We start from the raw sequence: 22,538 nt of genomic DNA on the forward strand, positions 1-22,538 counted from the left end.
CTTTATAACTTCCTGTTTTATTCTCTCCTTAGCATCTTGTATCTAGATCCAGCAAAAGACTTGGGCACTCAATGGTGTTCGATTTTCAGCCTATGGAGTGGAATCCATATGCCCGAGTCAGGTTGTCTATGTTCCTTATACTATACGTGAGAGAATAATGCAAAAGTAAATGTTTAATCTGTTTGGTAGTTGTCCTTAATAATCAACAGAATTCTGATTACACAGTCTAGCTGGCCAACAGTGTGTTTCAAGAGCTGTAGCAGTAGAGGTTAAGTAAGGCTCAGGAGGTAAGCACAGGCAGCATCAAAAATGTGTCACATCCTCAGTTTATACAACACTGTCAATATTACAGCTAAGAGCAGTGCTGGCAGACTTCTTCCTGTTCATGAGAAAAAGTGAGTGGGAGCAGTTGTGCCAGTGGATGTTTCTGGGCCATTTTTTTTTTTCAATACAAGCTGGCATTATCTTTAGTGATGCTGCTACAATGATCAGTCAAACCCTTCAGCACTACCGAAACTATCCTTTCCTATAGAAGAACTCTGAGGAACTCATAGGAGGAAAGGGCAAAAAAACCCCATGTGGTTCTTCTTGATTTCCTGTAGGGAAATCCATATGTGCAAAGCCGCCTGAAAGTTTGTAAGTCTTATAACTTTTTATATATGTGTGTGTATATATATATATATATAAAAATAAATATATATATAAAGCTTATAACTAGGGCAGGGTGGGGTTTTCCTTGCAGTGGAACTGGTACTTCATAGGAGCTCCACTAGTCAATGCATCGTCATCAAACCAGTTTCAATGGACCTGGAACAGCATTAAGGGGGGTCCTTGTAGAATTCCATAGAGAAGCCTGTAGCAGTGACCAGTGCTTGTGGGTCATTTGTAACTGCATTCTGCAGTGCATTTGTAACTGCGGAATCAGTTCTGCGCAGTTCTATGTGGAAGTTTCCTCCAGCATCCAGAAATTTCTGCCATTCCAGGTCTGCAAGACAGTAATTTCCACACCATCCACACTAGTTGAACTGTTGTGAGTGCACAGAGTATTTTCTGGAGGAAACCCTCCCCTTCCATCTTCTCAGCATTAGCATGCTCTTTGGAGGTGCTGCCCAATACATGTACCCAAAGCAAGTGTAAGTATTAGGAGCGTAAGGGAACTGTTCACTTGAGAGTCTAAAGCCCTTGCAATATAGCACGTGCTGTGTGCTGTCTTTCCCTATGCTTTGGGGTAGACCATGCCAAATATGAAGTTTACTTCAGGTTTACACCAGTTTACCTGTTTTTTGAATTAATGTGTCACAAAAACCCTTGAGGAGAAGATAGGCAAAGTTTCACTGTGTATATCCCAAATCACAGAAGTGCCACAGCTAAACTTTTTGTTTATAGAGCATTAACAAAAAGGTGGGGTTTTTTTCTAATAATTCACAATAGGGCTTGTGTTCAGAATATTATGTTTTATCAAAAACAGGTGATCATGACAAGATTATTTAAACTGGAAAAAAAAAAAAAAAAAAAAGCTCTTCAGACTTCTCTAATCTTCCAGATGACACTGAAAACATATCAAAATTCCCCAGATCCTATGGTTGAATAAACAACACACAAATCCATTAAAATACCAGTCTTTGGGTAAACCCCACAAAAAGTCAGCAGTAACGGTAGTGCTCGAATTCCTCATGACGCCTTCAGCAGCGGTGGCCACTGTCTGACATCTGGTGGCCACAAGCCAGCATAGCAAGAACGTCGCGCTACTGAAATTGCAGTGCGCGCCATCCACATCGGGTAAAAACCCACTTTGTTTTCTTTCAAACGTTAACTGCCAAAATACCAGTTGTAATACATTTGCTACAGTTGTACGGCTTGCCACAGAACAACCCAGCTTTGACAACTGCTGGTGTGTGACACATACTAGCAAGGAAGCTATGACACAGATCTTGGAATTACGATGCTCCCTCCCACCTGAGAAGGCCCCTTTCCTGTTCCCCCCTACTCTTGTAGGACAGCGAGATGGGGATCCGCACAGCGACAGAAATGCAGATGTTCTATAAAACGCAGAGATGGAATTCACTGTGACCTTGCACCCGTTGGACCAATAAAAAATGATGCAGAATGGAAGAGATGCCCTCAACCTCCTGTGATCACGGTATAAAACCATCGTGTATAAAATATACCACATAAAGAACAGGGAAAGAGAACAGTCGGGTAAGAGAGAAGAGAGACCTTAAGCGGTTAGATTGTGCTCAAAATACTCGGAAGAGCGCTTAACCCCGTGAGCACCCAAGGCTTTCGGCACTAACGCTCACGGGCTCCCGCGCGCCGGCAGAAGCGCGGCCTATCGCCTGAGCAGCTCCGCCGACGCCTCAGGAGCGGGCCCGAGCCCAGGGCCGGTCACACGGGCAGCCCAGCGACCCCCGCCTCCGGCCCTGCCGCTGCAGCTCCCACGGCGCACGCAGGGTGCTCAGGCGGCCGCATCCCCGCAGCGGGGCAGCTGCGGGACTGACTCCCTCCCGCCGCCCTCCCGGCACCCACGCTGCCGCAGAGCCGCAGCCTGAGGGGCCCAGCCACAGGCCCTCCGCCCCCTTCCCACCCGCAGACCTCCAGCCCAGCCCACCCCCGCCGGCCCTTCTCCACCCCCCCGCCCCGCTTCCGGCTTCCGGCGCCGGCTGGGGGCGGGCGCACCGGGAACCGCCCGCCGGGAGCCGGGCGGAAGCTGTGCGGCGGACAGCGCGTGCGCGAGGGGCGGGGCCACGGCGGGGCGGGGCCGCGGTTCAGTTCCTGCCTGGCGCGCCGCACGCTCCGCGTGCGGGCAGGTGGCGCGGGTCGCGACTGAGGTACCGGCTGTTCCTTCTCTCCCGCCCCCCGCGGCGGCGTTGCTGCCCGGGGCCGGGACGCCGCTCGCCCCCGGCGGGCCGGGACCGGGGTTGGGGTTGGGGCCGGGGCTGAGGCTGGGGCGGGGCCGCCGCGGCCCGCCCCCCGGCCTTGCCGTTGCCTGGGGAGAGCACGCCGGGGGTTGCCGCCGCGGTGCTCCTCGGCTCGGCCCCGTGCCGTGCGCTGCTGATTCACCTCGGGCGGCCGCTGGGGAGGGAGACGGGCAGGCGGGCAGCCACCGCGGGGCCTGGCCGGGCCGTTGCCGCGGGCGCGGGGGGCGGCCTCCGCCTTGAGCATGCTGGCGGGGGCCCCCGGGTCTCGGCGCGGCGGCGGGCGATGGCGATGCTGGGCCCCGTCCTGAGGCCTCGGTGAGCTCCCCGGGCCGGCCTGCGGCCCCGCCGGCGGGAGACCCGCTCGCTTCGTCGTCCCCACCGCTGCGTGTCCCGCTCGGCTGCGGGCGCTGGCTCTGCCGGCTCCCCATGGGTCCGGGGCCGCTGGTCCGCGGTGAAGCCGGGGCCTCGCAGGGGTGTGGGAGCTGCGGGGCGGCCGCAGGGCGGTAGCGGGAAAGGTGTCTTTGCCTCTGCGGCGTGATGCGGGCTTAGGAAATGCTCGTTTATTCGCCATCCCACCCTGTGTTGTAGTTGGGAAAGCGTTAACGCGGAGGCATTAACTCATGCCGTTCTCTGTGCAAACCGGTGCGTTTAATGCTTGTGGGAGCATAGTCACGATGACCTTTAACAAGATGTGCTTTATTTGCAGTCCTGCTGACTTGTTTCTTTTTGGGGGGAGCGGGATTGCAGTTCTAGTTGAAGAAGTAAACAGATCTACATGTGCTTCACTATTCATTGGAAGAATGACAGATGACAAAGATGTACTTCGAGATGTGTGGTTTGGACGAATACCAACCTGTTTCACTCTGTATCAGGATGAGGTAACTGAAAGGGAAGCTGAACCTTACTATGTGAGTATAATGAGGGTAGTCACAGGTAGTCCAATGTCATAGTTAAGTTTCCTTCATTCTTACATGTGTGCTGCAATGTTGAGGAAACAAAAATAACCACCCAAATTTTTTTCTTCTTATTCCTGGTACCTTATGAAAGTAAACCGTATGGCCATACTGTGTGATTTGTCTCTTTTCACAGTGGTTCAAAACTTTAAGCTTCTTTCACCAGTGAAACTTATAATGAATAATTATGATATTTAAAAAATGATGAAAAAGTCAACAAGTAGGTAAGAGGGGGTGGCTCTATGTGACTTTGTATGTTCTTGGATGATGACCAGAAGAAGAGATATTTTTTATGTTACTTTACTACAGAAGTAACTTCAGTCAGAGCTTTGTGTAATCTTAAACACGAGGGTCAGTCACCTGTGCAACACAAACTTGTAACAAACGCTGGCTTTGGTATTTCTGCTCATGGATTACTTCAGCTAGTTTTCTTTTCTTTAAATGCTAGCAGTGTTGAGAGATCTAGCTCAGACGTAGGAAAAGCAGCTATAATGTCTTAACAGTACCGTGCCTGAACTGGATTGCTAGTTGATGATAAAAATGAGTGATGGCTGTATTTGAGTTGTAAACTGGAAGTGCCTTTTGTAATTATGTGGTATTTGTTTGTAGTCTACCTAGCAGTTTTCATTCTCTCAGCATCTGGTAGACATTGGCTTGATAGAGAATGTTTGCTGATTCAGTGAAACTTAAATTTGAAATGTCACAAGTAATTGGTAGGAAAATCTTGTGTTATGAGTTTTTATGTGGAAATCTTAAGTGTTGTCATATCCTATTCTACTCTTTTAGAAAATATTACTGGGCAGAAATAATTTTTCCTGTGTTTAACAGTATCTTTATGTCATCAGTTTTTGATTTACATGTGCATTGAGTGTGTTTCTGAAACCTAATAAACCATCAATGTTTTTTGTGCAGTGATGGCAGTGCTCATCTTTCTGTGTTTTAGTTTCACCACTGGTAAAACAGAAGTATTTCTACTTCATGTGGTTGACCTATTGCCAAATGCTTCTGAGCATCTAAAAGTCTCAGACTTTGTATTATGTATACATATATATTTTAATTCTTATATATAAAAACATTTTAAAAGTTACATGAAAGGTATGATTTTAAGTATGGAGAAATGCAGTCTTGATCTGTTTAACAATCGGTGTCAAAAGCATGTTATCTTCATGCTGTGGCCAACTTTCTAAGCCAAGGAGTTAGTTTTAAGCTGGTAGCGTTTCTTTTATTTATTCTGCTTAAAATGTACACAGAAATTCTCAAGGCTTAGTTCTCTATTTCTGCAAAATCTGGTTATTCAGAAATTGCAATTCTAAAATTTTAGCTTCCTTTTTCAGGTCATGTTGGAGCTGATAACATAGCTTTGCTTCTTGAAGGGACCAAGGTTTTATAATAGTAAAAGGTAGAATATCAAAATTTAAATCGTGGTTTAGTTCTTGTGGTTTCAAAGTGCATCTGTGTTAATGTTTTTGTTTAGATCTATAATGCATTTTTGAAGCAAGTCTTCATCCTTCCCACTTATGTGCCCAGGTTTGCATCACACAGTGGTCTTGTAGCCCACAAGCTGAATCATTTTCATGTGAAGCTGAAGTAGATGTGCTTCAGCTGCTAACGGGTATAGTGTATGGGATCAAACTGGAGCTAAACTGAAGTGAAAAAAGTGAACTAAAATTGTAGTAAAAAAGTGTCATGAACATTCCCAGTCTGTGACACAAGCTGTTCAGCTTTACATGTCTCCTCACACCTCACTAGTTGCTAATATAGATACAACCTCTGTATTCCAGACTGCCCTCCGTAAATGGGAGGGCTGCATGGGAAGGAAATACTGGCATCGTTAAGAGGGGAAAAAATGCTTTTGCTCTGAGGAACTTGCTTTATGAAGATGAAGGAAGATAGACCTGGAGGGTGCGGGGTTAGAAAAACAACCTAGAATCCATGTGATGGATTTCAGTTTGTTGCAAGTGGTGTGATAGGAGACCCTTGTTTGTTAGATGTATTAGCACAGCACAGGAGTGGTGTAGGTGCGTATTGCATTATGGCACTGCGTGGGGGTAGCAGAACTAATTTAAGATGAGCTTGTCTATCTTTTGGAAAGAGTAGTGACATCAAGACTAAGCTTCTCAAGTAAAGCACTGTCCTGTAGTCAAACCAAGTAGGTTTCTGCAGAGTTACACTGGAAATGGATACGTTGGGTTTTTTGGAGTGTTTCCTACAGTTGCTTGTGTTTGGAATTGGAAGCATAATTAGGACCAGTAAGGTTGAACTACCTTTGTGGCTGAACTGATTTTTCTCTAGTCCTAAAATTATGATTTTTATTTTTAAATGGTGTATTGTCTGCCTTTTGATGCAAACAATTAGAAATAAAATGTGTATAGGAAGCAGAGTACTCACTGGCTGAGATTTATCAGATGTAAAGAACAAAGTTGTAGCAGAAGGCAGTCGTTGGTATGATACTCAGCCCAAGGGACTAGGCTTGACTGGGCCATTCTTTTAAGCTTCCTCCGTGTCAGGTTGTTCTATTGAGATGACCGTATGTGAAGCTATTCCATGTTAGGATGCTTTGTTTCTTCATCCTGGGTACATTGGTGATCAGACCAGTCCAGTTCCTGTTAAATTTAGAATTTTTTCTGGTTTGTAATCTGTTTTGCATGTAAAGTGGAGTTTTGTTCTGCAACAAAACCTGTGGAGATAGCTGGAGAGATACTCTTTCTAGACAAAGATAATGCCAAGCGTTTCCTTAGGCATTAAGAGCTGCTTGCATTTCATTTAACCTCTACAGAAAGCATTCCTGGTTATTGTGATTAAATACTGTAGCAATGTACAATATGCAAAAGGAAGGTGTTGCAGTTTCTGTAATTTTGGGGATGGCATGTTCTAGCCTACTAGGATTTATCCTGCCTGCTAATGTGTCTGGAGATTCACTTTTGTTTTCTTAATTTAATGAGGAGAACTCCTAATCTTACTAGTTTGCTCCACCGCATCAGTTTTGTATAGCTGTTCTGGCTTAAGCTGAGCGTATGTAAATTGTGTACATGTTTTTCACAATGTCTTTCAAAGCTAAGGCTAGAAATCATATCAAAGGCAGTTAATTATTGTTGTGTCTTGTTTTTAATGAAGAACTAGTACCCGTTTATTTTTAAAGGATTAAATAATTACATTTGGTATGGCCATTGACTTAAGAATTCAGATGTGAATATGAATTTCAAGGTTTTTTTCATGTTCTTAAATGTTATTTTTTTAATTGTTAGTACTGTGCAATTTGTTTGTGATGTCTTCATTACTGTTGCAATGGGCAATTTGATCCCAGTGGGTTGTAAACTTGCGTTTATACCATATAGTCTGACTACTTTGAGGGAGTTTATGCCAGCTTTTTGTTTGTATGCTGAGTGGGAGAAAACTTATGCAACCGATTGCTGGAAGGAAAGGCTCCCAGCTTCACTTAACATATCAGGAATCCTTCTCAGTCTTGACACTTAAAATTCACCCACTGACCTCTTTAGACTTCTCTTGAATCTTCTTACAAGCCCGTCCTTTCTAGGGGACAAGACGGACGTGGCTCCTTCTGAGCCACAAAGCTCAAATGAAAGCAGGGTTTTTCATTCAGGTTTCTTTTGCTGAGCAGCATGACTGAGCCAGTTGCCATAGAACTTGAATCAAAACTGGAATCCTCTTCTGTTTAATTCCTTATATGCTATATCATGCACTTTAGTATTAGTTAATTCTAAGTTTAAATAGTGTAAGAGAAAATATTGAATCTATGCTAAATGCATGCTCAGTCTAATCATTACAAACATTGATACTACCTTGTCTGCATATTTGCCCGTGAAGTACTCTAGGCCATTTAATTTATTATATGTAATTTTAGCATATTGTGTACTGATCTATCAGTCCTACATTCAGGTTGCATTCAGGTTGTTACATTACTTGCATTGTTGGGCGTGTTTGATTTTCATAGCAATGTTCTAACCGTTAGCACATAGCCTGCTGATAGAAGGTTATTTGTCCAAAAAAAGAAAGGTAATTGTGCAAATCTCACCTAGTGGGGTGTGTTTAACTTCGATTGATAGATCTTATATGATCATGTGGGGTTTTTTTCTTAATTGGGTATTACAGCCCTAACCCAAGGGCTGTTCATTCCCAGCATCCAGAAGTATTGCTGTAGGGTAATCAAAGGCTGAAAGGGTATAGCCTCATTGGCTGCGTGGACTGGTTTAGGAGTCAGCAGCAAAAGTGTTTGTGGGAGAGGTGACATTCTGGTGGACACGGCTTTGTGAAGGCTCCTTGCCACATCGCTGAAGTCTTGGCGAAGCTTGTGAGTGTCTAATAGTCTAGAAGGTGGATTGCTGTGTAGAATTGTGGTTTGCACATAGAGGCCTCTATAAAACAATTAACATGATTCTGCTGTCAGAGAGATTGACTAAAGCCCAGCATATAGTTAAATACATTAAGCGCTTTTTTCTAAGTATTTTTGAGTACCTATACTCAGTAATAGCTTTTAAAAATTACAAGATTTTTTGAGTAAAAATGTTTTATGTTAACTGGTATCTTTAACAGAGTGCAGGCAACTGGTGGAGAAGGGATATTAAAAGGGGTAACAAAATGAAAATGTCTTTAAACTATGCTTTTAAAAGTCTCACTTAACAGGTTTAGTATAATTGTAAATCTCTAGAATAATTAAAGCTAGAAAAGTAATACATTGGATCCTTTCATGTCTCCCATGGAAGGGAAAGACTGTAGCAAGGTACAAGAGGTGGGAAGACTGAAAAAAAAAAAAGTTCAGTAGGTGCTGCAGATGCCCAGCATCTCTGAAAAACAGGCAGTCCCTGTTAACCTGATTTAACTGTTAGGTTTTGTACTCCAGAGGCCCATTGGGAGTGCTGACCGCATTCTGTTAAATTCAGTTACTTGCTGCTTGGTTATAGTCTCTGATCTCGAATTGTGTTGAAATAGAAACTGTGTTGTTCTTCTACACTACAAACTGAAGTATTTTACAGGAGAAGTTAGTTATGCAGTTTAAAGGGTTATGTCAAACTGTTGCAATCAATAACACTAATGTATTTATCAGTTCCTGCAGGGCTGTGCCACATGCAGCATGCTGAAAACTGGCTTTTGTAGCAGTCCAGATAGGTCTCATAGCAGAATATACCAGCATTAATTTAACTGTGAATATCACACAGAAATAATATGGAATTGTTACCAAAATATTTGGGGTTGATTGGAATAGCCTAGACTATATTGTCTCAAGAACAATCAGTGTAGATATGTGGAATTATGTTAAAAAGGGTAAGATTATATTCTCATTCAAGTCATTGAGGTACCAGACAATTATGACTTGAGTGTGTACATGACTTCATCGAATTTGAGATTGTTCACATTTTAAAACTGAAGGCTGTTTTTAATTACCTTGCTGGATTGGACTCCTATGAAAGAAGGTAGAAACAATATGATGATGGTAATAAGAGCAACAGATGGAAAAAGAAAACCATATGGTACACAAAAGATAGTGTTAACTGACTTGATGACTGTGGTAGTGGTGAGTCTTGATAATCTTGTAGTTTTATATAAATCCTAAAATTTAGTTGTTTCACAGATGTATGCAGATTAGTAACCTAATGCAGCATTATCAAAAAGACAAATCCATTCTCCTTCATAAGAACTTGCTCTTGATTTACTCTCCTTACTTCTTTGTGAATCTGGTATTTGTAAATAAATTCTAGTATAATGGCCAAAATATCTAATTTATAGATCAAAGTGTGGTCTAATCGTTGGAGAGCTTCTGGAAGAATGTTGCAGCAGAGATCAAGTTTTTGTAATATGTCCTTACATAGTTTTGGATGTCTGTGCCATAGACATTCACTTAAGGCCTAGCATTATCCGTATACTATAAAGAAAACTTTTTAAGAAACAGCACTGGTTGTGAGGAACACTGGAAAACAAATGTTTCTCTAAATATGAGAAATGCAATTTATTTCTATTTATTCCTTAGACCCATCTATTAATAATTAGGAAATTAAATTAACTTTACAGGATGAATACCATTCATTTAAAATGGGCTCCAAAGCTAAATGTTAGTTTACAGGGATGTTAAACTTTCCTCATTGGGAATACCGAAAGGCATTGTTTGTTAAAGCTTACAGACTGATAAATCGTAAGTAAATGTGCTATACAGTAATCAGTCTGATTGATGCAGTCTGCTTAACCACTCTTACTAGACATGAGACTTAAAAAAAAAAAAGGGGGGAGCGGTGGGGAGGGGGTTGCAAATAAAAATAACACAGCATTCTGTTTTGGATAGTGCACAACATTACACTTGAGGAAAAAAAGTTAGTGTATCAGAAAGCTGTAAGAAGGTTTCTTCTTTCAACTGATAAAATATTGATGGTTTTCTTTCTGATTTTGAATTGGCAAACCCAGTGCAAAGAAAATGGAAATTGCCGGCTATTGGTAATACAAAACATACTTGGAAACCAAACCTTTAAGCAGCTAGTTTTCACTCTTTTTTTTTTTTTTTTTTTTAAATTTTGTAGGAATTTCTATTTTGAAATAATAGCTGTTACACAGTTGCTCATTATATTCAATAAGAACTTAGAACATGTTCCTATCTGGTCATATAAAAATTGTTTAAAATGCTCTTTGGCCTGCTTAAATACAGAAAAGCAGAAATTAAATTCCACTCTTCTCCCTAGCACCACATCAAAAGAATCAAGAACTTTTTTACTATTTTTTTGTCGGTTATTGTATTGGATGCTACTATTATACATCTTCTGAGAGCATAATTTTATAGCCTTTCATTGACCTTTAAGTAAACGGTCTAACAGACATCTGACGTTTGGGGGGTGTGTGTGTGGAGAATGCTGACTGAATTTTGGTTATGAAAATGCATACTTGTTACAGATTTTTATTAATATAGTAAATTTTATGAATATTTAAAGCTTCTGTAATATTTTTTTTCAGCTGCTTTTGCCAAGGATAAGCTACTTGACACTGGTAACAGACAAAGTAAAGAAACACTTTCAGAAAGTTATGAGACAAGAGGAAGTTAGTGAAATATGGTTTGAATATGAAGGTACACCACTGAAATGGTGAGTTTATTTAACTTTGTACCTTTACTTAGTTTATTGTGTAAAGAGTTACCAAGTTCAGCATGTTGTCAGTACTTTTCCTAAACCAGTCACTCCATTGGATTTCAAAGATGGCAAAAGAGGAGGAGAGTAAGAAAAGCATGTTGAGGAAAATCAGAAGGTTTAATGTTGAATGTATTTTTGACTATTCTGCTTGTACTTACTATATGTATATGGCAGAGATTGTGCTGCACCTGTTGGTTTTGTTCTAGTTTACTGTAATACAAAGTACCTGTGGCTTTGGCTTTACTGTAGTTTCTTGCAGTAGAATCATTAAATAAATTTTCGTTTAGGTTATCCTACTTCCTTAAAGGATGCCTAATAACACAGATAGGAAGTATTATTTCTAGAGTCTGAATGCAAGTAAAATATATGCTTAAAGATAAGTGCGTAGCCTTCACTTCTTACTGGTGTGATATGTGCTTGCACTGTAAAACAGATAATCTAATATTGATGCACAGGCTCTTGTTGAATTCAATTAGTTCAACTTTACTGAACTGATTGATGTTGATTCTGGTTTTGTTCTGTCATATGGTCTATTAAAGTATCTTCCATCCTGTCCCCCCCAAGGTTGGGGAATAAGACTGACATTGTTTCATTTATTAGTTTTCATTCATAAGTACTGTTCATAAGATTTGTTTCTTTCCATTTCTGCCATAAAGATAGAGCTGCAGTGTTTGCTAGCTCTGCATAGATAACATAGGCTCTCCAGAAAGTATTTAGTATTTTGAATGCTGAAGAGATTTTGTATCTCTTTTCCTGTATCATAATAGGAAAGAAGACTTACGGTGGCTGGTTTAGCTTCTTGCACCTGGATTGTTTTGTGATGTGAGCATCACATCATAGAATCTCTTTAGACTTGGTGATGCAGTAGATATCTTCTACTCTTGTTTCTTTGAGACCAACCTAGTGTAAACCTTAAAAACATGTAAATAGAAAAGCATAAGAACTAGCTTTTTTCACTTTTTCAAAACTGCTTGGCAAACCCAGCTTTAGGCATCTTAGTTAAATTACATGAAATTTAACAATGATTTCTTGGTTTCAAGAAATACACACCAGGGTTTCTTGGTGTGCCATGGTGACCTTGAGTCATGGATACCATCCAAATAAACAAGGTACCAGTGTGTTCATTATCTTAGGTAGATCATGGGGGGAAACTTTGTAAGTTTTCACTGAAGTTGTAACAAGAAAGGAAGGAGAGGCTCTTTACTTCAACCAAAATGAGATCTGTATTTTTTGTAAGTTTTCAAATACCATGATGTTGAAGCTGGAATTTAAAAAACCCCAACCTATATTATAGAATAAAAGTATAGAGTAAAAATTAGAATTATAATTCTAAGTGAAGAGTTAGTAAACTCATAGAACATTGAAATGAAAATGAATAGTGTAATTATGGTCTGCTAATTAAGACTCTGATCTTTCAGAAAGCCTAAGCGTATTCTACCAGGAAGAGCTTCACCAGTTTCAGTATAATTGCTTTTCTAAGGAAACCGCTATCAGCAAACCATTGTTTTAGGAGAATGATAATACTCTGAATAGCTGAAGCTTGTTGCAGGGCAGACCCAAATACCAGAACTGAGAATTAGATTGAGCTAGTAGTTTGTAGAGAAAGAATAGTGAGCATTAATGCTTAATCTTTTTAAGTATAACTTCCACATTCAGAATCAAATAGAACTTACTAATAATATTGTTTATTCTAATTATTTACTTTGCACTGTGAGGTCACATTGCTTACAGTGTGTGTGGTTTCATACCTGGTTGGGATGTAGTGTCTCTCTTTTCAGCTGCAGCTGTTCAAAATCTCACTGGAAAACAGGAGGAAATCTGAAATGTAGTTTCAATTTCACAGTCTGCAGCACTCAGGTCAGGGTCCTGAAGGAGGATGAAGTTCTCCAGGTCTGGACTTGCAGGGGTCCGGGGCCTCCCACTGAGCTTGTTGGAGCAGGGGAAGATGGTCTTTTTGCCTGTAGGTGATGTGTACTGGGAGCAGGTCTATGTCACCAAGGTAAGGGGTAAGGAGCTGCAGGAGGAAATTATCAGACTGTGCAGCATCAGAGACTACAAAAGGAAATGGATCAGATCTTCTCAGGAGACCCTGCAGGAACCTAAACTTACAGCTACATTGAAGGAGATGCAGGCAGAGTCTGTGATTATTGGATTGGCAAACAGTCTCCTAAGATGATGGAAGGGCTGGAAGCTTGTGACTTGTGGCAACAGGAGGAAGGCTCCTTCTCCATTTGCGTTTCTGTAACTACAGGATAGGTTCAGTGCTCTGGCTGCAGGTGAGGGACTAAAAGCTCTGTCCAGTGGTGCTTCCGAGGTGGCCGAGAGTGAATTGTGCAAGGGGCACCGGGAGGGAAGTGGTGAGTGAAGTCAAAGGTCTGTATTCTTCTTACTCTGCTCTATCAGCCTCTCCAGGATCTTGAACTCTGGCTTTTCATGGTCACTACAGTCAAAGCTGCTGCTGATTATCACATCCAGAACTATTTTGTCTTGTTAGTAAGTAATGGATTCACCTGCAGGCCAGCTCTGGTCCTGTATCAAGAAATGTTGACTACTTGTGTTGCTTTTCCAGCAGATGTCACAGATTAACAAGAATCAGGGTCTGAGATGCAGAAACTTCTTCAGCTGTTTGAAGAAGACTTTACTTCCTCACCTGGATTGCATGATCTGTAACAAACTCGCCATGATGTTGCTCTTATTAGTCTCTCTGATCCTGAAGCACAGGGTCTCAAACAACCTGTTGTCTGTCCCATTAAGTTTCACACATCTAAGCTACTCCATGACATGAAAGACAACTCTCTTGCCCTCATCTGCTCTGCCTGTCTTTCCTGAGCAGCTTGTGTCCATCCATCCATAACACTATGTCTCAGGTAGCCCAATACTGTCAGTTATGTCACTGCATGTGGAGCTCTAGTTTCTCCTGCTTGTTCCTCAGGCTGTGTACTTTTATGTAGATACAGTTGTGTCAGACTCGCTTCTATCCTATTTTTATGATTTTGCTATCTCCCTTGTAGCTGTCACCTTTCACCACTTGCTTTCCACCTGTGTCCATTAATTTCTGCTGGTCTGTGGGATTTTATTCACACCCGTTTATGGTCTAAAGCTTTCCTCACCAGGCTGGCCAACTTGAAGGTGAATACTTTTGTCCTGCCTAGGTGGATTCCATCTCTCCCTAGCAGTCCTTTATCCCCGAAGAGTGTCCTGTGACTGTAAAAGCCAAGTCCTTATTGTCACAACCAGTTATTGACCTGCAGTTATTGACCAGCATTCATGCCTCTGAGCCTTTCTCCTTCAATGGCAAAATTGTGGAGATGCCACCTTGCCCCTGGAACTGTATAGTCATTCTTGGTAACACTCAAGTGTTCCCTCGCAGTTCTTAGGATTTGTGCCAGTGTGGTTAAACAGTAAGGGCTAATAAACTAAGCACAGGAGAAACCTCGCCAGTCTGTCTGCAGCTTCTTAACAAGCAGCAAATCTCAGCAGGTCAAAGCACCATTTGATCAGACATATCTGACGTTGTTGGAAAATGCTAGAGTTTCCTTAAAAGATCTAAGAAAAAATTATTTCTTAATTAATACTAAAGGAAAAGGTGAGACTATTTTTTGATGCAGCCAAGATTTCCCTTAATGAGACATTTGTTCATAGAAATACCTAAATGCTAGATTTTGGCCACTTGATATACTTAGTAGCTCAGATACTTCTAGAACATAGGATTTTTTTGGTCTTGGTTTTATCAGTTCATGTCACAGTGAATTACTGAATTACCACAGTAAATTATTCTGGTCTGGAAACAGCCTACCAACTCGCGCTGTCATTTTCTGTCCTGGGTTCAGAAAGAAATTGCTAGAGGAGTAATAATTAATTTTCCTTACTGTCAATCCGTCACTTTTGAAGTACTTAATGTGGTGTTTTTCAGGAATTCTGTCATACTCTGAAACCACCTTCTGTATAACAATAAAAGCAATCATAAATTGACAGTGGCTGGAAGTCAAGGTGCTGTTACATTTCTATAGATTTAAGACTTTCCAGAACCGGTCATTGTTCTAGCAACTTTAAAAAAAAGATTTGTGGGCTCTTAGAGATTTCTCTTTGGTATTTTTCCCATTGTTTCCTTTGAGTTCTGCACAGTCTGCCTGTTCTTGGCTCCCACTCTAATTTGATTTCAGCAATACAATAATATTTCTCGAAATGATACCTTTCTGGTATCTGGACATTTCTCTTGGCTTTGTTGTGTTTGTTTTCTCTTTTTTTCTTTTTTTTTTTTCTTTTTTTGAGGGGGGCAACTCTTTAAAGGCTTTCTTGGGGGTTTGATTTTTTTTTTTTTTTAATTCTCCTGGTTACTGTAGGTTCCAGAGAGCATTTGTATATTTCTTTAATTGCAGTACCTCTTTTTCAAATAAGTTCAGGAACAGTATTGCAGCAGTGACACTGGAAGCAAGATTTTAATCGGGGAATACTGGCTCATAGTACAAGGTAGATACACACTTAAGAGTGGAGTGAGGGAATGTTGGGATTTTTTTATTCCACGTGCATTGACAAGTCCTCTTTTTCTTCTCACCTTGTCTCTTTGTTACTTAGCTCACCTGAAAACCCACTCTTTCATGGAACTCTTGCTGAATCTCTGTGGAAGAACTGAAGGCGTGATTGGCAGTTAGTAGTAATAAGTCTTGGTGGTAAAAACTTGAGCGTATATGGATATGCGTTAGCTGTATTCTTCATTCCCTTTTGTCAGGAAAACACAGATCTAGATACTTTCTTGACATTTCCCTCTATTCTTTCTTTAAAGAAGTTACCAGTGCAATAGGTAAATTCAAGAATCGTAGTACTATTTTGGGGGGTTTTATTTTGCTATTGCGGTGACTTTGTCTTTAGCTTTGGGGTTAGCTCACCCATAGAGGGTGCTAAAGCACTGTTGTGTGAAAGTGTAGCAAGTCAGGAAATTGGCTTGGCACAGGTGGTTTTTAAAAGTCTGGACTTTCAAAACTTTTATGTATGTGCTTGGCTCTGTGTCCTGTGGTCAGTCCCATTTAATTCAGTGATGCTACTGAGTTTACAGTTAAGTGTGTGTTTATCTCTCCATAGGATGAGAAGTGAGTAAGGCTCTTTCAGTTACGAATTTTGAAAGATAAAAGAATGGAGTTGGTATGCTGAATGCAAAAAAAACCCAAACAAACCCAAAACAAAAAACCCAAAAATAAACTCAAAACAAACCAAAATCCACCCTATCAAAAATCTTGCTAGTGTCTGCTTGTGAGAAAATTGCAGAAAAAGACCTCTTTACAGTGCCTGTGGAAGTATTGTTCTGTGATATATATTCCTTATATTACTAGAGGCTGTATCTTCTAGTAAATTTAAAGGAGACAAAGTTATAAGGCAGAAATGAATATTTGGAGGAAGCAGCTTCTCTGTTTGACGTCTTCAACCTAGAATGCCACTGAAATACAAAAGTCCTATATTCCCGCCCCCCCCCTTCTTAATTTGATAGTAGAGTTACAGAGTTCATCTTGATCCATCCTCTTTCAGTCCTTTTACAGGCATGTCCTTGTTTTACCTGACTACTTAACTCTCCACAGTGACATCAGGCAGGTGGGAGAGGGAGGAGATGTTAAGGGTCAGTGTGGTATGAACCTGTGGCATTACAGTACCTAAAAGCATGTATAAGTTTGTCAGACCAGCTCTTCCAACGGTTATCAAGCTTTTTTAACTAAAAATACTGTTTTGAAGGATTCCATAGGGCAGCTACCTATGCTGTTGCAAAACTGGCAGTGTTTTGTGGGCACAGCTTGGAGATCGCTGTTTTAGATACTGAACATACGAAGTGTAGACTTGATTCTGCCAGAAACTGTCAGTCATTTCTACCTGCCTGTGTAACTTTTATGAATCGGCAATAATGAATGTTAATTGTGGGAGTTGAACAGCTAGTTTTTTTCATATAAATGCAGGTATATTAACTGCCATATGTAGAGTTAAATGCACAGCTTTTTTGTTCATTTAATATCTCTTCATTTTTAGGCATTACCCAATTGGTTTGCTGTTTGATCTCCATGCATCAAATACAGCACTTCCTTGGAGCATCACAGTGCATTTCAAGGTAAAATTGAAATACACCTTTAGTTAAGAACAAGTGAGTGTGGGATTGCATGAAATTTGGAAGCTAGGAGGCTTCATAATTATTTTGTAAATAAGTGAATGGTATGACTTGAAGGGGAGAACTTTCTATGTCTTTAACTCAGTCAGCTTGAGTTGACTGAAGGTTGGAAAGAATGAGAAATGCTTGTCCCTTTAGGGACATGAGCATGGGTATGAGATACTGTAGAAATACTTGAAGTCAGGGAGTGCTGTTGTACTTCGTGTGGGTCCCCTTTAGAGAACTGAGGGAAAGGAGTTTGGTCTTGTGATAGCTTAGTCACAGGAGAAACGTTATTTTGATTGCACATTGTAGAACCATTAGGTATGACTTCATAGCTACTGATCTTTGCTCAGAAGAGTACTTGTGCAGGGTTAGCTTGGTGCAGGATTCTTTCATACTCTGAAAAGGCATTGAGACAATAATCCCAGGTATGTTCTGAAGTCAAAATCACAACTAGAAATCATGGTATTTAACTTTGAAACTTAATTTCTTCATTGTAAAAGAAACAATGCAATAGGAAGACTGATCCAAAGGGAAGGACTAGGTTAATAGGCTTGGTTTAACTGTGTGAGATGTGACATGAAATAAAAAGTCTACTGGGAAGCAGACGTGTTTTGAATGTTTTTCTTGGAAGAATTCTTTTCTTGAAGATGTTTTAGGAAAGGTTTTGCTAACAGGAGTAGTCTGTTTTTGAAAGTATGCACTGGAATCATACGTTCTTATGATACATATTTTCACATGTTGAAACTTTTAAAATGACTGACTGAATGAATCTGAAGTTGGGGCTGTTCTTGAAACCATTGTATTTACCACACTTCTGTCAGATCAATGTCAGAGAGAGCTGGGATGAAGATGCTTCCAGAGTGTTTTGAAGAAACTGTAGGGCATCTCTATGTCATGATTTAATTGTTACACCTTCTGAGAGCTCTGGAAGATTAACAGTTGGCAGTGTGTGAATGTTGCCATCCAAAAGTAGAGCCGTTTTGAGAAATAAGTTGCAGCACCACAGTGCATTTAATTTTATGTAGTAATGTAAAGTGACTTTAATGTCCTTATATTGCTGCTTGCCAAAAGATCAGCTAATTTAAGTTTGTCTCAAAGGTCTATATTAAAGATCAGCAGAAATAATTTACTGCTATGGCAGTATTTTAAAAGCTGTAATTTAGTTTTTAAAAATATAACACCTTGGATTAAGCACCTGCTTAATCTCTCTTCCTGTTTTTGATGTAATCTGAAAGTTTATTTAAATAAACCCCTCTTAATCCTTGAAGTCAAAACATAACTGAAATATATCAAAGATGTAAAAATATTGAAGATATTTTCATGTCTTAGTTTCTTACAGCTAAATAGTTTAGATGTGAGATTGCTGCCTGAATTATTCTTTTCACTTGTGTGTGGTAATCCTTCAAAGAGCCATAATTTTTTTTTTTTTTTTTTGCTTAATTGAACAGTAGTCGATTTTTCTGGGGTTTAACTTCTGCTGTCATGGCTTTCTCCTTTCTTTTAGCAAAGCATGCAGTCAACAACAGTTGTCTCACATTTATTTTAACTTTTCTCTTCCCCCATCAGTTTTCTTTGTTCCATGTTAAAAATATGAAAGAAGTTTATTTCTGTTCAGCAGAAGTTTGAAAGTTGACAGGTAGTTGTAATTTTCCTTGTGTTATGCATGCAGGCCAAATAATAGACATGCTTTCTGTTTGCATTGAAGAAACAGTTTATTAATTTGTACTTCTGATACGCAGTAAAATAACATGCGTGTATATCTCTAGTAAAGCTGAAATACAGTTGCCTTAAGTAGTCTTAGAAGGATGAGCTTGTAAGTGTAGTAAGGACTGAGAATTGTGAGAAGCTGTAGTCTGAAAATTTGCTTTTGTTACCCAGGTGTGGCTTTAAGGGGGGTAACTATCCCTTCCTGTTATCGCATGCCACGCTGCGGCATGCCTGGTACTGTTCATGTTCTCAGCCTGGTAACCAGCTCTCCAGATTTTGTATAGTAGATAAGAGGTGGCAAACGGCTGTGGAAATGGGTAGTGCTGTTGGAGGAGAGGAAATCAGGTGTGCCAGGGGACACAGTTTTTAAAGCTCTATTGTTGCTGTGATTTTCTGTAAGTGGAGCCTAATGCAACTAAACTGGCACAGTATAAACAGGTATTTTTGTGAGGTAGAACTGATAGATAAACATAGGTGGAATAGAGCTATGAAACTAGATTGAAGTTACCTGTGATGGTTTTGGAACAGTTTTATGTGAGAGGTCATTTAGTGGTCCTGTCTGTACCGATGATATGTACTTCTTTATGACTAAGTTTATGCTGCAGGTGTCTACTGGTATATGCAACAAACCCAGTGTTGCTTGAGCTTTCTAAGAAAATCAGTCAACCCTTAATAACTTTTCTTGCAAAAAATATAGAACATGGAGGCAATAAGACATCGCCAATAAGAGTACCTGAATTAAAGCTGCTTATGAATCTGTTAAAACTTTCTGCACATCTCACAGTTGTATAGCCAGGCATGGCTACTAGCTTGTTAACAATTGTCCCTTTTCTCAGGCAACTGAATAAAGTTGTTACATTTGACTCTTTCCTCCAGTAGAAAGAAGGCTGGTAGAAATGAAAAAAAAAACCAAACAACCAACAAACAAAACAAAAAATATACATGTTCTGTATTTAAGTATAAAACTCACTATTCTGTGCCCTATTTTGTAAATCAGTGGGGATATTGGTAGTCTCATGTAGGTGAAACTTTCATACACGTCTTGTAGATGCAGCATTGTGTTTTTCAAGTTACCACTTTCATGTTTAGGTTTTTCAGCTTCTGCTTACAGTACTGCATAGAAATGTGTCAGTGTTTTTCTTCTAAAGGTAAGACAGCACTGAGGATTGTAAGAGTGTTTTCCACAGTGTTATCCCTTACAAGCTTGGAAAATTAACTATGCCACACCTTTGTACTACAGTGGCTTGGTTCTTTTCACTAGCTTAGCTAGCTTTGACCAATTTTAAATACTTCCTTGCTGTTCTGCAGACTACCCTATGTATGTTCTCTGGAACACATTCCCCAGGAGTGATATTCCCTTTAACTTGAAGTTCATTGGAGGAAGGTTAGTCAGGGAGATCCCTACCCTTAGAAAGACAGGAATGTCCAAAAAAAGACCCTGCAGTTCAGTATTTAGACATGTGTAATAAAAACATTGTTGTAACAAAACTGTTGTTTTCATAAACTTAGCTAAAACTTCAGCTTTTAACTGTGAAAGCCAGTGTCTAGGTTCCTGTATTACTTGGCATTAAGTACATTCCACTGCTTCGTATTCTTTTGAGGGATGCTAGTGTCTCGTTTTGATTTCTTGCATGTAAAGAACTTTCTCAATCTTGAAATATGCTATTTCTAACTGTTTTCATCTGGATTCGTTACTAGACTTGACTTTTTTTATTTGAGCAAGTAAGTTAAACTTCTAAAAGCATTTTATAGGCCTAGACAGATGTCAGCTGGCAAGTAACAATCCCAGTGATATTTTCCATTCATCTTGGGCCCAATTATGCTGAGACCCTCAGCTTTGTGGAGAAAGTGAGCAAGGTCTGCCCTAGGAGGACTTTCCTTTCTGATCTGTCCTCTTTAATGTCTCTACACTTGGCCATCCTCATAGGAGAAGCAAGCTTTATCTCTTCGATTTCTAGTCAGCTCCACATGTATCAGTCCCTAAGTAACAATGGCACTTCCTTTGTGAGTTTAACGCCAAGCCATGTATACTTCAGTGGAAGAGATGTTAGCAGTCTTTTCTTCCCTTTGTACTTCTGTTTTTGGAAGATACTCATCCTTTTGATCCACAGTTTCCAGAGTCTGGGTTCACTGTCATAAGGAGGAATCCACTATATAAAATTCCATTATTTAATGTCACTCTTTTCAGTAACTTCATGAGGAGGGAACTATCATTGTTGTCCTCAATTTCCTTAAGGTAAGGCAATCCCCCACTCCCTTTCATATTGTTGTTTGTGGTTCTTGGATATTTTGAATTCCTGTTGTTCGAAGCAGTCTTCGCTATTTTTCCTGGTTTTATGTGGAGGAGAGAAGGTGTGAGGTTTTCCAGCATTATATTGCTCCTACTGTGACATGTTAACTACACTGTAAACGCCTTTGAAAAATATCCTGTTGCATGTACTTGTATTTCCAAAATGGGTTGAACAGTCCCTTGCAAAAGCTTTTTTTAAATAGCCAGTTTGTAATCAGTTAAGAGGAGAGGTAGTCTTGTGAAATAACATGAGAATTAAAGTGTAAAAATACATTGCAAGCCCTTGTTGTGAAAGGGAGTACTGAATGATGCTGCTCTAGTTTGGCTCTGGGGGTTTCCACTGTTTAGCACTGTCATAAGCAACTGTGAAAAGAGGATGGATAAGAAGGGGCTAAAACATGGCGAGTTTTGAAACCTTTAAAAACTAAAGACAATAAATTTTTGATAATGCCTGTATTACTGTAAAATGACAAGTGATACTAAATGTTAATAAAAAAAATAAAGAACAACCCTGTGTACCTATACAATGCTGAACTTCTGATGAGTTAATTTCCAAATAAATCTTTCTGTACCTGAATGAGATTTACAATTATAATTCCTTAATAAATGAATTAGGAAAGGTAGTTATCTTTTACTGAGGGGATAACGGTTACTTGAGGAGTGGTAATGGCATCCGCAATACTGAATGCAGTGTGCCAAATAAAAGGGGTATAGAATCAAGTCGCATGGGTCAGTAGTAGGCTCATGTATTTGGTAAAGTTGGAGCTGACAAGGATTTCCTGTATCTCTTAAGGAAAAATGTTTGTAAGTGACATACATGCCATAGTTCATATATGTGGATGGTGATATTTGGAGGAAATGTTTTTCAAAGACCAGTATAGAAATGGGTGCTAAACTGCCATTGAGAGCCAATAGGGGTTGAGTGGTGGTTGCTTGTTTCTCCCTTGTCGCAGCACTCTCCAAACTAGCCGGCTGCAACAAGGTCTTTTACCATCACATACCAACATACTCTTCACACCAGTCCCTCTGCTGCCTTCTCCTAGTCTCTCTTCACCCAGGGCACGTGTTCTCTCTTCTCTCTGCTTCTTCCTCCTCTCTCTTCCTTGGCTGCCCAACCTCTTCACAGAACCAGCCACAGCTGCACCTTATCTACATTGGCCAACATGCCCCTGAAGCCAGCCCACAGTTGTATATTATCAATGCTAATTAACCCAGCTTCATTCCTCTACACTCCCCCTTTTCTTTTGTTCATTGCCAGAGTTAAACATCATCTTGAAAACATATTACAAATCTGTTTCCTGAATTTTGGATGTAAGGGCCTAAATAAATCTGCTGATGTTTTTAAATGTATATATCAAGTTGAGGTTGGGTGATTTAGAGTAATTTCTGGTTTCACAGAAAATTCTTCAACTTCTG

General features: G+C 40.2%; 1 protein-coding gene across 6 annotated transcripts in view; it reads left to right on the forward strand.

The window, feature by feature from the left end:
- The first annotated feature begins 2,735 nt into the window (after positions 1–2,735).
- Positions 2,736–22,538, forward strand: part of ATG5 (autophagy related 5) — an 83,658-nt gene continuing 63,855 nt past the window's right edge. The window contains exons 1-4 of one of the 6 annotated variants that reach the window (XM_055713652.1): positions 2,736–2,828; positions 3,666–3,826; positions 10,823–10,950; positions 17,005–17,083. In XM_055713652.1, the coding sequence (XP_055569627.1) occupies positions 3,719–3,826; positions 10,823–10,950; positions 17,005–17,083 (315 nt within the window). In that variant the 5' untranslated portion in view covers positions 2,736–2,828; positions 3,666–3,718. Of the gene's footprint in view, positions 2,829–3,077; positions 3,234–3,654; positions 3,827–10,822; positions 10,951–17,004; positions 17,084–22,538 lie in introns of those variants that run through there. The other 5 variants (XM_055713653.1, XM_055713655.1, XM_055713654.1 and 2 more) reach the window with 5 other exon arrangements.

Source organism: Falco cherrug, chromosome 6 (assembly GCF_023634085.1).
Source record: "Falco cherrug isolate bFalChe1 chromosome 6, bFalChe1.pri, whole genome shotgun sequence".
Taxonomy (NCBI): domain Eukaryota; kingdom Metazoa; phylum Chordata; class Aves; order Falconiformes; family Falconidae; genus Falco; species Falco cherrug.